We start from the raw sequence: 12,946 nt of genomic DNA on the forward strand, positions 1-12,946 counted from the left end.
CTTGCTTTTGTGTCATCCTAAAATGTATCAGTCTTGCAGTCTGAAAATTATTTACTAATATAGAATCATTTCATCTTTTCATACCATTTTCTCATTATTAAATATAAAACTGTCACAAAAACTACATTTGAAACTAAGTTATGATGATTTGAACCCCAAATTAACATTTCTAGAGGGAGCAATATTTGGGATAAATATGCATTAGACATCATTACAAATTTGATGAAAAAAGCATTTGTTTGGACATGATATGCCCAGCTATATCCAACCATTAGACTGTTTTTTCAAAGTTTATCTGAACCAGACATTTTACTACGCTTACTAACTTGCCTCACATGGCATGACCATTATCTCATGTGGCTTATAATTCATAGACATTATTCTGAATTCATAGAAATTATTTTCTGTACATCATTTTCACTGACATTTTAAAAATTCTCCTTTTGAGTAGATTCCACTCATGGCATAGCTAATACCTTAAAATATACATATGTGTGTGTCAATATGTAAATTTTTAATGTCCAGTTTCATTCTCAGAAACTCATTCACAGCTTCCACCATGAGGATAGTTTCAGGTGGTGGTTTTCCCTGATTTTTTTGGTCATCTCAACGAAGACTAAGTTCACAGCATAGCTTTTCACTGACATCCTGATGGCTGACAACCCAGGGTCTTGCTGCTGACTGCCTGAGATGAGCTTAAGAGACCTCATGACTGCAGACGGACACAGCACGTTGCAGAAGCCGCATGCACTGCTTACAGCTGGGAGCAGATGCAGCAAATGTGCAAATAAGCTTATTTCCATCAGATGGATATGTCTTAATACAAACGGCCCCAAAAATAAAACTCAGGATCAAGTGTCCATAATCGTATCTGAGACACATATAGTTTCAACATTACCACTGATCTTAAAATTGAAGAACTAAAGCGTGTGTTTTCTAATTACATTTGTTTCCAAAATACGTAGATCACAAACATTCCTGACCACCTTGACAGGCCCTTCTTCCTTATCCTACAAAGAATACAAATCTAGACAGTCCTATTATAGACGCTCTACAGTCTTTAAATAAAGTTTCTTGAGAAACTTTCATTTCTTAAGATGTATAAAACTATATTATTCTTTTTTTGCTTATGGAATAGAATTTAGAAATAAAATAAAATTTAGAAATGGCCTTCACTAGACCTAGGGATTTTCCAGGTAGATCAAAGTACTTTTTAAACACAAGTGGAATTCAATTAATATAATATGAATTGTTGTTAAGATAGCAAGTTACTGCCTTGCTTAACACTGCAGTGTATTTCTCTGTCTGGTCCACATGCATGCAAATACCACATTTTGAAATAATACTCTTTTTTTCACACGTGAGTACAATTGGTTGATGGTGGGGTGTCTAGTCGACTTTTATTTTCTTTAGTGTCATTAAGAGGTGACTCCTTGCGGGCGTGGCACTTGAACACTTGCTTATAAGCCTTCCTGAAGTTTTCGGAGAGAAAGGCATAAATGATGGGGTTCACGGAGGAGTTGCTGTAGGCCAGGCAGTGGGCCGTGATCCTGAAGAAGAAGGAGGCGGGGGTCAGCGGGAACACCCCAAACTCAGCCCAGAGATGGATGACGTGGTGGGGCAGCCAGGAGACTCCGAAGACCACCACCACCACCAGCACCGTCTGCGCCGTCTAGGAGAAGGGAAGGAAGCAGAGGCACTGATTACAACAGAGGAGAAGGGAAGAAAGCAGAGACGCTGATCACAACAGACAGGAACAGCGTTCTAGCTCATGCACTGACAGAGGGAATTTCCTGTACATTTCCTCAGAATCAAGTGCGTCCTAAACCTGCTCTGGGTGTTGACCTTCATGTGGCAGTCACACCCCTAAAGGAGCTATAAGTGTGGCCCGGTGGTCCCCTGTCCACTCTGCCCCTGGAGAGAAGCAATCCCACTGGGATCCATGAATTCAGGGAGGCAGGGTGGAGGGGAAGGAGAGAGAGAAGGAAGGTGCTTATTTTCCCTCCAGCCTCACAACCACGGAGCAGGGACTCCCCGACCAGGAAACCGCTGTGGACCCACAGGTCCTTTCACAGGACAAGCTTGGACCTCCACCCTGCAGGAATGTTCTTATGTTATGCCATGACTTTGCTCTTACTTCCTGTGAGTTAGAACCTGACTGTCACAGCCCACAGTGCCCAGAACATGAGGCTTAAGATAGCAAGTCTTCCAGAAGAGACGCAGGGTAGCTGACTGACTCGGAGAGGAAGTTTGTCCAAGACGCAGGCTGGAAGCCAGGGAACCCGGCAGAGACGGGAGAGGAGATGCTCGGACTTCAGGACGAGGTCGGAGCAAGGGCGGTCAGGGCGCCAGAGACGGGAGTTACACTCATGTTTACTCTGACCACGCGATGGTCAGAAGGTGCCACGGGCCATGCAAAAGCCAAGAGTTTGATGACCTTTGAAAACTGAGGCCACCTCCCTGGGCCTCAGCCTCCTGGCCTGTGACTGGGGTGACCCAACCTGATGATTCTCTGACTGGACCTGGCCCACTTAACACCTTCAAACAGTTCGGGTACAAAGCTGACCGCAGGGTTTCCAGGGCGGCAGGTTTCCAGACTGAGGCTGCCGCACGCACAACACGCAGAGCAGACCAGCACCCCGCTCCCGGATGTCAAGGATCGTCTGCTGTCCGTCCGTTTACCCGTTAGTGTATGGGATGTGTTCCTGATGATTCAGTAACCACCTAGACACAATTACACCTACAAATAGCAAGGAGCACACCCACTGTCCTTCCTAAGGCAGGAAGGCCATTTCTGTGCAGCACAAAATGCATGCTCTCTGGATATTCTGTTTCACTGCTCCTTTCAGGAGGTTTTCACTAAGTAACAAGCTGAGGGCAGAACTACACCGGACAGCTTACAGATAAGAGCCACACTGTATCTGTATCCCTGTAGGGCAACTGTCAGCAGGGTGGCTTTTCTATGGAGGGTTTGTTTCTGTGTATGTCTACCCAAGGTCATTCAAAACCTGCCTTTTATTTTTAGCAGGTCTACTGGTCTTTTCAGAACCATGAGCAAGGTTCCTTTCCTTGGTCTGCCTGTAGCTTTGAAATGTGAGTGACTTAAGATTGTACATAAATCAGGAAAGAATATCAATGGGTACTTACATAAACTTTATCTTTTATCAAATGACGCTCCCAAAAGACTTTAACAGAATGCTTGTTTAATACAATGTTTGTGCTCCCCGCTATGTGTCGACAAAGGTTCACTATTTATTTTCTGCCTATTTCATAGGCATCTCAGCCTATCCGAGCTGGTACAGGAGTGGCCTCCATACCAGCCACAGCTTCACACGATGCCAGCACATCAAGGTGTCCAGGGAGAGACACGCATGGCTCCCTCCTCTGTCTCTCTCACATCAGAGGACCAGGACCACGGAACTGGGAAGACATGGGAGGGATGCAGAAAGACATCCACCCACGGAACAGTGCCCTCACCCACCCCCAACTCAGAAAACATGTGCCTGGAACACACCACCTCAAGGTCAAGATCTGGTCAAAATAACCCACTGTACTAACAAAATAATGGCTGAGCACCAAAGAATCAATGCTTTTGAACTGTGGTGCTGGAGAAGACTCTTGAGAGTCCCTGGGACTGCAAGGAGATCCAACCAGTCCATCCTAAAGGAGATCAGTCCTGGGTGTTCTGATGTTGAAGCTGAAGCTCCAGTACTTTGGCCACCTGATGCGAAGAACTGACTCATTGGAAAAGACCCTGATGCTGGGAAAGATTGAAGACGGGAGGAGGAGGAGTCAACAGAGGATGAGATGGCTGGATGGCATCACCAGCTCAATGGGCACGAGTCTGGTGAGAAACAGGGAAGCCTGGTTGCTGCAGTCCATGGAGTCGCAGAGTCGGACACGACTGAGCAACTGTACAACAGCAGACCTGGGTTTGCAGCAGGTCAGCGAGCCATCGTTATGCAGCACTTTATGAAAATTCAAGTATCGGGGTCTCACGGCCCACAGCGCTGCTTCCACAGGTCGTGCAGATGACGTACCCACCCAGGAACCTGCCTTCCTACATAGCTCATGAGCGCTTGAAGAATCAGTGAAGAATTCCGCAGAAGCCACAACAAAAGCAAGCGACCTCTCCCACCTCCAGGAGAAGGCTGAGGAGCTTCCTCGGTGCTGACCGCACCCGGGCTGACCCACACCGCCTCCTCGGAAAGGTTCCAAACCTGCTTCTGCTCTTCCCCTTAGAAAAGTCAGTGAGGAGACGAGGCCCTCTGTGGGGATGGGGGCTATTTTCATTTCTTACAGTATCATTTGCCTGAATCACAAATGGGTTTACACCCAATGCATCGCCTACGTTCCCGTCTGTCCATGTAGCGTGCAGGACCACAGCATCACCGTTGGATAGGGAAGAAGCCCTCGTTGAAGGTTATGTGCCAAGTCTCTGCATGAATTCTTATACCTAAGGTTGGGCCTTTTATTAGCCTGCCTTCTTTTTACTTCTTGCACTGAAAGTATCTGAAAAATAGTAATTTCTCCTCTTCCTCTGAGATGCTCTTTTTCAAGCCATCTGAGACATCTGAATTTTTTTTCCTTCAAAGAATTTTGCTCATAATCCATCTAATGGAACTTGGCAGGGAAGGAAAAAGTGACTAAATGATGAGACTGATGAGAAACATTTTGTAAATTGTACAAATGACAGCCAAAAAGCTTGTTGAGTTACTCCAAGCCAGATGGGGGAAAAGAGCAGCTGTTAAAAGAACCTCATGGTTAAGAAGGTACCACGAGGGTCTCACATATACCTCCCTATTACCAGGAACCATCCTGGGGAAGTCTACCCGACTGGGAAGTCTTCCAGAAATTGTTAAGAATCTTATTTTCCTATCTGATCAGCCTTGTGCCAGAAAACATTTCTCTAGGTCCAGCCAAGCCTAGTGTTAATCAAGGCTGGGCTCTGTACTGTGGTCAGTACTATTTTGGCAAAGAAAAGCACACTCTTCTTCTCTATTTTCCTCCAAACAGGCAGGAGAGCTGTTGAGCAAGTTTGTGTTGAACCTAACCCTCCACCCCAAGAGCGCTACCAGCCTTCAAACGAAGTGGAGCCCTTATGGATGGACACAGCACAGGGGAAGGGGCCCTATGCAGCCACTGAGGCGGGAAGCCAGAAATGGGTACAGCTGAAATGAATAAACCTCCAAGATCTTCTCACATCACTCCATGATCCATCAGAAACTGAGTGTGTACACACCCAGGAACACTCTTTTCTGCCTGGACCCAGAGCAGCATCAGCGGAGCCGACCCAACCTCGGCCTCCAGGCGGAGACGGGCTGGCTCTCCACCCTGGGCCCTCCCCTCCGTCTCCCCGTTCCCTCTTCCTACCCTACTCCCTACACATGTCTGCTAGCCTTTGCCTAGACCCAGGTACATGCACATACACAAACTATTTATTCTATGCAAACAAGGAAGTAATTAAATACATCAAAAGAAATCTGACATCTGTTCAGTGGTTATTAAGGGTCAGAGGTTGTGAGAATAGAAGAGGAAATCTTCCCTCCTCCAAATGTTGAGAACTTCTCCCGTGGGAAGAATTGCATCTACATATACGTTCCCTGGTGGCTCAGCCAGTAAAGAATCTGCCTGCAATGCAGGAGACCCTGATTCAATTCCTGGGTCAGGAAGATCCCCCGGAAAGGGAAAGGCTACCCATTCCAGTATTCTTGGGCTTCCCTGGTGGCTCAGATGGTAAAGAATTTGCTTGCAGTGCAGGAGACCTGGGTTTGATCCCTGTGATGGGAAGATCCCCTGGAGGAGGGCATGGATACCCACTCCAGTTTTCTGGCCTAAAGAATCCCCATGGACAGAGGAGCCTGGTGAACTATGGTCCATGGTTGCAAAGAGTCAGACACAACTGAGCGCCTAAGCACATATAATATATTCCCTCACATGTGAGTGTCTTGTGCTTCCCTAGTGACTCAGACAGTAAAGAAGCAGCCTGCAAAGTGGGAGACCCAGGTTTGATCCCTGGGTCAGGAAGATGCCCTGGAGAAGGGCAGAGCAACCACTGCAGTATTCTTGTCTGGAGAATCCCATGGACAGAGGAGCCTGGCGGGCAACAGTCCACGAAGTCACAAAGAGTCGGAATGACTGAGCAACTAACACAACAACAATACACATGCCTCACACACACACACACACACACACACACACACACACATGTACACATATACATATAAAACCAAACAATGTAAATGTTAAAATGCTCACTAATCTTTCAGTTCAGTTCAGTTGCTTAGTCGTGTCCAACTCTTTGTGACTCTAGGGACTGCAGCCCACCAGGCTCCTCTCTCCGTGGGATTTTCCAGGCAAGAATACTGGAGTGGGTTGTCATTTCCTTCTCCAGGATATGATCTGAGTAAGAGGTAAATTAATCCCAATTTGTAAAATAGCTTTCCCTCAAACTGGGTTTGAAACATAATAAATTGCAGGGTGTTAGATGCTGTCAAACTCTTCAGGGGAAGCTTGTGGGAATCGGGATTCAGGGGAGAATGAGAAAGACAATTAAAGATGGGCTGGACCCCCCTGAGGCCGCTCCCATCTTCAGTTCTGCCCCCAGGGGGCCAAACCAGCACCCGACTGGGAGGAAGAGAGCAGAGCCCAGCAACTGCTGCGAGGCTTCAGGGAGGGATACAACAGTACTCGCTCGAAAGATAATTAAGACGGGCCTCCTGGCTCCACATCAGAGACGGTAAATACACAATAAAAGAAGTGTGTCTGCTAAGTCTCTTCAATCGTGTCTCTGCGACCCCATGGACTGTAGTCCGCCAGGCTCCTCTGTCCATGGGGTTCTCCAGGCAAGAGGACCGGAGCGGTTGCTGTGCCCTCCTCGAGGGAATCCTCCCAAACCAGGAATGGAACTCGGGACTCCTGCACTTGCAGGTGGGTTCTTTACCACGAGCACCACCTGCTCAAGCAAACTGTGGGTCCAGCCACCTGACACCCTGTCCCAGTCACCCACAGCACACCTTCTCCAGAGGCTCAGAATCCAGAAGACACACCTTTCGGCCCCTCCCCAGACCTCCGCCCACGTTCTCAGGCAGCTCAGTCACCTGCCCACCCTCAGCAGCTGACTCTCCATGTCTCCTCTCTGCCCAGGGCTAAGATGTTCATTTCAAATCGCCGAACCCAGGAACCATAATTTCACAGGAGGATGCAGGAGAGCTAAGAGTATACATTAAACCAAGCTCCGGAAACGGCACAGAAAATGTAAACCCATGAGTTTTACCTTTTTCTTTGATGCCTCTGACTTCTTTGACACGTTCTTCAACTTTTTATGCAAATGGTTAAGGACCTGAAAAACACAGACAGATAAAATCGGTTTGCCTCAGACCGCACAATTCATTGTCCACTTTGCAGTGACATTTCCTGATGTTCTGCAAAGGGAAGACCATGGTTTACAAAATCACGCAAGCTGCAATTCACATGAGCTGGTGGAGTAATGACGACTGTGGATTGCCATGAACATCTGGTCTTCTAATCACCTGTGTCTGGAGCACCTGTTGGCAGAGCTCTGGTGCGGGTAGCTCCAAGGTTTCTTCCAGAAAGACCCACTCCGCTGCCCATACCTGCATCCCCGCTGGCCTCCCTGCCACCTGGTTTCCCCTAAGAGTCTACATTTCCACAATTCCAGGTCCCTGCTACATGTTAAATCCTAGATGCGTGGGAAAACTACAGACTGCCTTCCAACACGCTGATAGCTGACAGGCCACCTTTCTGCAAGGTTCTACAACTAATGGCCCATCAGGGAGGCTTCCAAGGAGACACTTGTTTCCTTCCTTAGAGAAATTAGTTTTGTCTTCTCTCGCCAGAGTCATACTCAGGAGAAATGATGTGAGACACTGTGGTTCCACACAAGAATTTGCACCATAAGCCATACAACAGGGTCGGGATGGTGGTACACACTCCAGGCAGGTCTTGAGTTCATTCTTATGAGTGAAAAACCTAAGGACAATCAGCTCAGGGTGACTAAGGGCTTGAGACTGCCGGTCAATTGCTCAGTTGAGTCCCTCCAAACACTGGAAACAGTGTTCCAGCCACCTCCCTGTCCCCCTGGAGCACCACAGCATGGAAATAATTTAATCAAATTGAACATATTACGAAAGCTGCTCTGTCTGGGCAGATGCAACCCTCCGGAGTCACTGGGCACTCCCTGATCGAGAAGCCATGGGATTTATCCACCACTTCACAATTCCCTGGGCTTCCCTGGCGGCTCAGATGGTAAAGAATCTGCCTGCAGTGGGTTCGATGCCTGGGTAGGGAAGATCCCCTGGAGAAGGCCATGGCACCCCACTTCAGTATTCTTGCCTGGAGAATCCCATGGACAGAGGAGCCTAGTGGGCTACAGTCCCTGGAGTCACAGAGGCGGACATGACTGAGCGACTAACACTTTCACTTCACTTTCACGATTCCCTACCCCCGAAAAGCAGCTGTCATGGGGTGTGAATTTCTGACTCCAAACTCCCAGCCCTACTGAAATACTGCTCACTTCCCACAGGGGCTCAGCATCCTCCACAAGACAAGCCTCTCACTTACTATGGGGACATCTGGGGTCACTCTCAGTACAGCAACAATGGGCCCATCTACTGTCCTGCCATCAGCAACTGGGGTATTAAAAATCAAATGGAAGAGAACGACAGAAGGGAGGCTTGTGCAGGAACAAACGAAGAGGACTTTCAAGAGGGAGGAACGGGCTGGACAGGGCCCCTCCCGGCGAGGACCAACCGGGCCAGGTTCCTTGGGGACAGCCTCCCCACCGCCAGAGGAGGACTCCAGTCACTGAAAGAAAGGGAGAGATGGCAGGCAGCGTCAGCGAGGGCTGCCTGGAGAGGGCCCCACGTGGAAAACTGAGATGTTACCTGCTATGTTACCGGGCCGGGGCCACTCAGTCCTTCCACAGACTCGGGGGTCACATCTCATAACTACGAAACGCCTAAGGAACGTAGTGGAGCGGTCCACGGAGGAAAAGCCCAAGCATGTTTCTCCTGGCTCTGTTCCACTCCATGAGTGCACACTACGGACCCACACTGACACGTGTGACGGACCCCACGAAGGTCTCACCATCAAAGGAGGAAGGGGTATGACTGCGTTTCTCGGGAAGCTGATGACGTGGTGAGCGGGCACTTCCCCGTCACTCGTGCTTTCAGAAGTGTGTGCAGGAGGCCCACACCGTCCTGGCACAGGTGCGGGAACCGGGCAGGTCACGAGTTCATCTGGTGTCAGGCCAAGGAGGGCCCAGGAGAAGCACCCCCCCGAGGGCAGAGTGAGCCAGCCCCACAGCAGCAGTGGGCGCCCCAGACTCACCCTCCAGCCCCGCACTCTGGGTCTCCGGGGAGGGCAGGTGCAAAGGACCTTCCACTAAACTCCTGTCAGTACAGAAGGCAGCTCTGGAATGCAATTCCTTTGTTAACTTCAAAAAAAACAAAACAAGAAAAACACTGTGATTTTATATGTCTTTTGATCTGGGCCTTGGGGTAACAACCAATCTTGAATGTAACATTTAAGTAGTGAAACCCTTCCATGCAAAGCAGTGACTGATCAAAGGAAAGCAACTGAAGTCTTTAATCTTTACCTTTTTTCAAGCCCTAGAATGAATATGCAAATATTACTTTGAATTTCAAAGAAATTTCCAGTTATGCTTAAAGGCAAACCATTTCCATATTTTAAAAAAAAATCCCAATGATCATGTATTTACTGAATTTTTTAATTTAGAAACTTCACCTTAGGTGTGACTTTTATAAATTCTCAAATGACAGAAATGTAGGCTGGTTTCTTCCTAGAAGTTTATCTTGTTGTTTCCATTAAAAAGACCTGAATTTCCAAAAGACCAAAGACTTTTGGGAAACAAAGGAAGAATATGCTTCAAGCATAACCCATGTAATGATGAATGAAAAGCCAAACACTTTAAGAATCTCTCTAGTCTCAAGGCCCATGCCCCACAGGCCCGCATCCCCCAGGGGGCTAGGAAGCCCTGCATGGAAATCCTTCCTGAATGCTTTACCAGCTTCACAATCTCAATCAGCTGCTTCACTCCTCCAAAACCCTCTATCCTTATCAATAAAATATGCACAGTGGCTCCAACCCACTGGGTCGCCTGCAGATCAAGTGACATAGTGCACACTGGAGACCTCTGCCCTGTGCAGACCAAGCTTTGATTTGCTTTTGCTAGAAGCAAAGGGAATAAACCAGCCATTTATCAAAGAGCTAAGCTACAGTGATTCCCAATTTCCTGCCTTTACTGCATCTCTTTATGCACAACCCTTTGGTGCAGGACATTCTTTCAGATCATATCCAAAAACATTACCATTCAAAATAGACACTGCTCTAGATAGATGACCTGGGGGAAGGGCAAACAAAACCAGGTGGCTCATAGTCCACATTTCTGCTGGGGGGTGGGGGGGAACTATGAGTGGAACATAAGAACTGATTGCTGTTCTACTTCACCTGATTATTCACAGACCTAGAATCACAGGCTTATCAGAAAGAAACTGAGAAACAGAGAGAGAGAGAAGATAAAATGCAGCAGAGCTCAGAATTCGGTCACGGAAGTATTTCTCTAGTGGCGATGGTATTGGGGAGGGTGTGTCAGGGAGAGGGGATCTGACCCAATGCACTGCATCTCCTGATTACTAAGCAGATATGGTGGCTCAGACAGCAAATAATATGCCTACAATGTGGGAGACCCATGTTTGATCCCTAGGTGGGGAAGATCCCCTGGAAGGGGGAATGGCTACCCACACCAGTATTCATGCCTGGAGAATTCCATGGACGGAGGAGCTTGACCAGCTACAGTCCATGGGGTCGCAAAGAGTCAGATATGACTGAGTGACTAACACACACAAACAAGTTGTGTAAAAGATTTAAGACTTTTAGATCAGTACAAAATCTTCAAAACCATGTGTTATTAATGAAAGAGAACGTGATTGTGCTGAGCTGGGGGGAAGGGCACTGCAGAGAGAAAGGAGATGCGGGGTAGGGGGACCAGACGCGTGTCAGCTGTGTGTCTCCCAGCGGAGGCTTTAGACCTGCCACCTGAACCACTTAATATTCTTCACCTCCTCCTAAAAGGACTGAAATGAGGAAACGGCAGCAGCAAACCCATCCATCCAACGTTCTGTGGAGAATCCGCGAGGAAATACTTCTGACCATTTGGATTTATGACGCCTAATTTGTGTTATGAAATAAAATGCAAAGCTCTGTGGCCAGGAGCAGCGGTTTCACAAAGCTGGTCCTGGCCGGCGCCCCAGCCCCGTGCACCCCGCGGGCAGGGAAATCCCCCTATCCGACCCCAGTTGAGGGCTGCGGAGGGGCGCGCGCGGGCCCTCCATCCAGCAAAGGGGCCCGCTCGGCAGGACCTGGCACTCGCATAACGCTGCGGCCACGCAAGCAATCAGGCAGGCTGAGCGGGCTACAAGGCTAAAACCTCCTGAGAAGTGGGCGTTGAACTCCGCCTCCTCTGGGGACAACCTCAGGGCCCAGGGCTTGCGGGGGCCAGGACGGACGCCCGGATCTGCAAACTTTCCCGGTGTCGCCCAAACTCCAAGCAACTTGCGCACAGCATCAAACCCGTGAGCCCAAGCCGCGGCCGGAGGAGGCGATGGCTCGGGCAGAAAACTCGCGGGGGACGAGGGAAAGGGGGCGGGGCCCCAGAGGGGTGCGGGGACAGAGGAGCCGCCCCGGGCCCGCGGACCCGCCCGGCGCCCCGCACCTTGGCGTAGCAGAAGCAGATGAGCAGGAGCGGCAGCAGGTAGCCGAAGACAAAGGTGCACACCACGTAGGCCTTCTTGTGGCGCTGGTTGGGCCACTGCTCCCAGCAGAAGGTCTGGTTGCTGACATCCCGGTGGAAGAGGCGCTGGTGGTAGGCCACCGGCGAGGCCATGGCGATGGACAGAGCCCAGATGAAGCCCACGCCCAGCAGCGCGTTGCGGGACACCCGCAGGGCGGAGGAGCGGCGCGAGTGCACGATGGCCACGTAGCGGTCCACCGACATCGCGGCCAGCGTGAAGATGCTGACCAGCATGGACACGGTGAAGAAGTAGTGGATGAACTTGCAGATGAAGGCGCCCAGCACCCAGGTGGGCAGCGCGTACACCGTGGCCTGGAAGGGGATGCAGAAGAGCAGGTAGGCCAGGTCGGCGATGCTCAGGTTGAGGATGAACAGGTTGGTGGTGCTGCGCGGCTTGCCCGGCTTGCTGCGCGCCAGCACGGTGATCACCAGGCTGTTGCCCAGCACGCCGAGCGCGAAGATCAGGCCGAACACCACCAGCGTGACGAAGTTCTCCACGCCGATGCCGAAGAGCGGCCTGGGGTCCGGGGTCGGGGGCTCAAGCCCGCTCGCGTTCCCCTCGCTGAAGTTCCCAACCTCCAGCTCCATGGCGCGCAGGGGGAGCCTAGGTTGCGCTGGCGAAGGGCGCCTGCCGGGGAAGGAGGGGCTACGGGTGACCCAGCTCAGGGCACTCAGAACCCAGGCGCCCGGGCCGAGTGGCACCGTCTTTTCGGACGGGGCCACCTGGAAGAGGACGCAGACGGGAGCCGGAGCTGGACCTTCCCGCACTCACAAGGCTGTCCCAAGAGCTCCGGGCGTCCGCTTATCGGCCACCGAGCCGGGGACGAGGGACCGGCCGGCGCAGCCCTGCGGGAAGAGAGAGCTCTCTCTGCGCCTTACCAGCTCCGCGCCCCTGCAGGTCGTTTTCCTCGTCCCGAGAGGCTGCGGGCGGCACCTGTTGCTCCGCGCGGCTTCCTTCTCGCGGAGCTCCGGGGACACAGTCGGGCGCGCAGCAGAGCAGCACGCGGTTCGTGGAGAGGGCTCGCCGCGCCCCCCAACTGGCCGGCTCCGCTTTCCCCTCGTAGTTTTTGGTCAACCGGACGAGCGCTCTGTCTGCGCCTTCGCCGTCGTCCG

The 12,946-nt window shown here is 50.6% G+C and overlaps 1 protein-coding gene across 1 annotated transcript; it reads right to left on the bottom strand.

The window, feature by feature from the left end:
* Positions 1–1,354: 1,354 nt before the first annotated feature.
* On the bottom strand, positions 1,355–12,421 carry GALR1 (galanin receptor 1). The gene is made up of 3 exons (NM_001192241.1): positions 11,756–12,421; positions 7,277–7,342; positions 1,355–1,672 (listed from the first exon to the last, which is right to left on the bottom strand). Exons 1-3 carry the CDS (start codon positions 12,419–12,421, stop codon positions 1,355–1,357), a joined length of 1,050 nt encoding a protein of 349 aa, NP_001179170.1.
* Between the last annotated feature and the right edge of the window lie 525 nt (positions 12,422–12,946).

Source organism: Bos taurus, chromosome 24 (assembly GCF_002263795.3).
Source record: "Bos taurus isolate L1 Dominette 01449 registration number 42190680 breed Hereford chromosome 24, ARS-UCD2.0, whole genome shotgun sequence".
Lineage (NCBI taxonomy): Eukaryota > Metazoa > Chordata > Mammalia > Artiodactyla > Bovidae > Bos > Bos taurus.

Bases quoted from the DNA above. Each gene is read 5' to 3' on its own strand.
- GALR1 (NM_001192241.1), bottom strand. From the start codon at position 12,421: ATGGAGCTGGAGGTTGGGAACTTCAGCGAGGGGAACGCGAGCGGGCTT. The intron at 7,343-11,755 runs GTGCGGGGCGCC...TGTGTTTTTCAG, and splicing joins TCTGCTTCTGCTACGCCAAG to GTCCTTAACCATTTGCATAA. The intron at 1,673-7,276 runs GTAAAACTCATG...CCCTTCTCCTAG, and splicing joins CAGAGGCATCAAAGAAAAAG to ACGGCGCAGACGGTGCTGGT.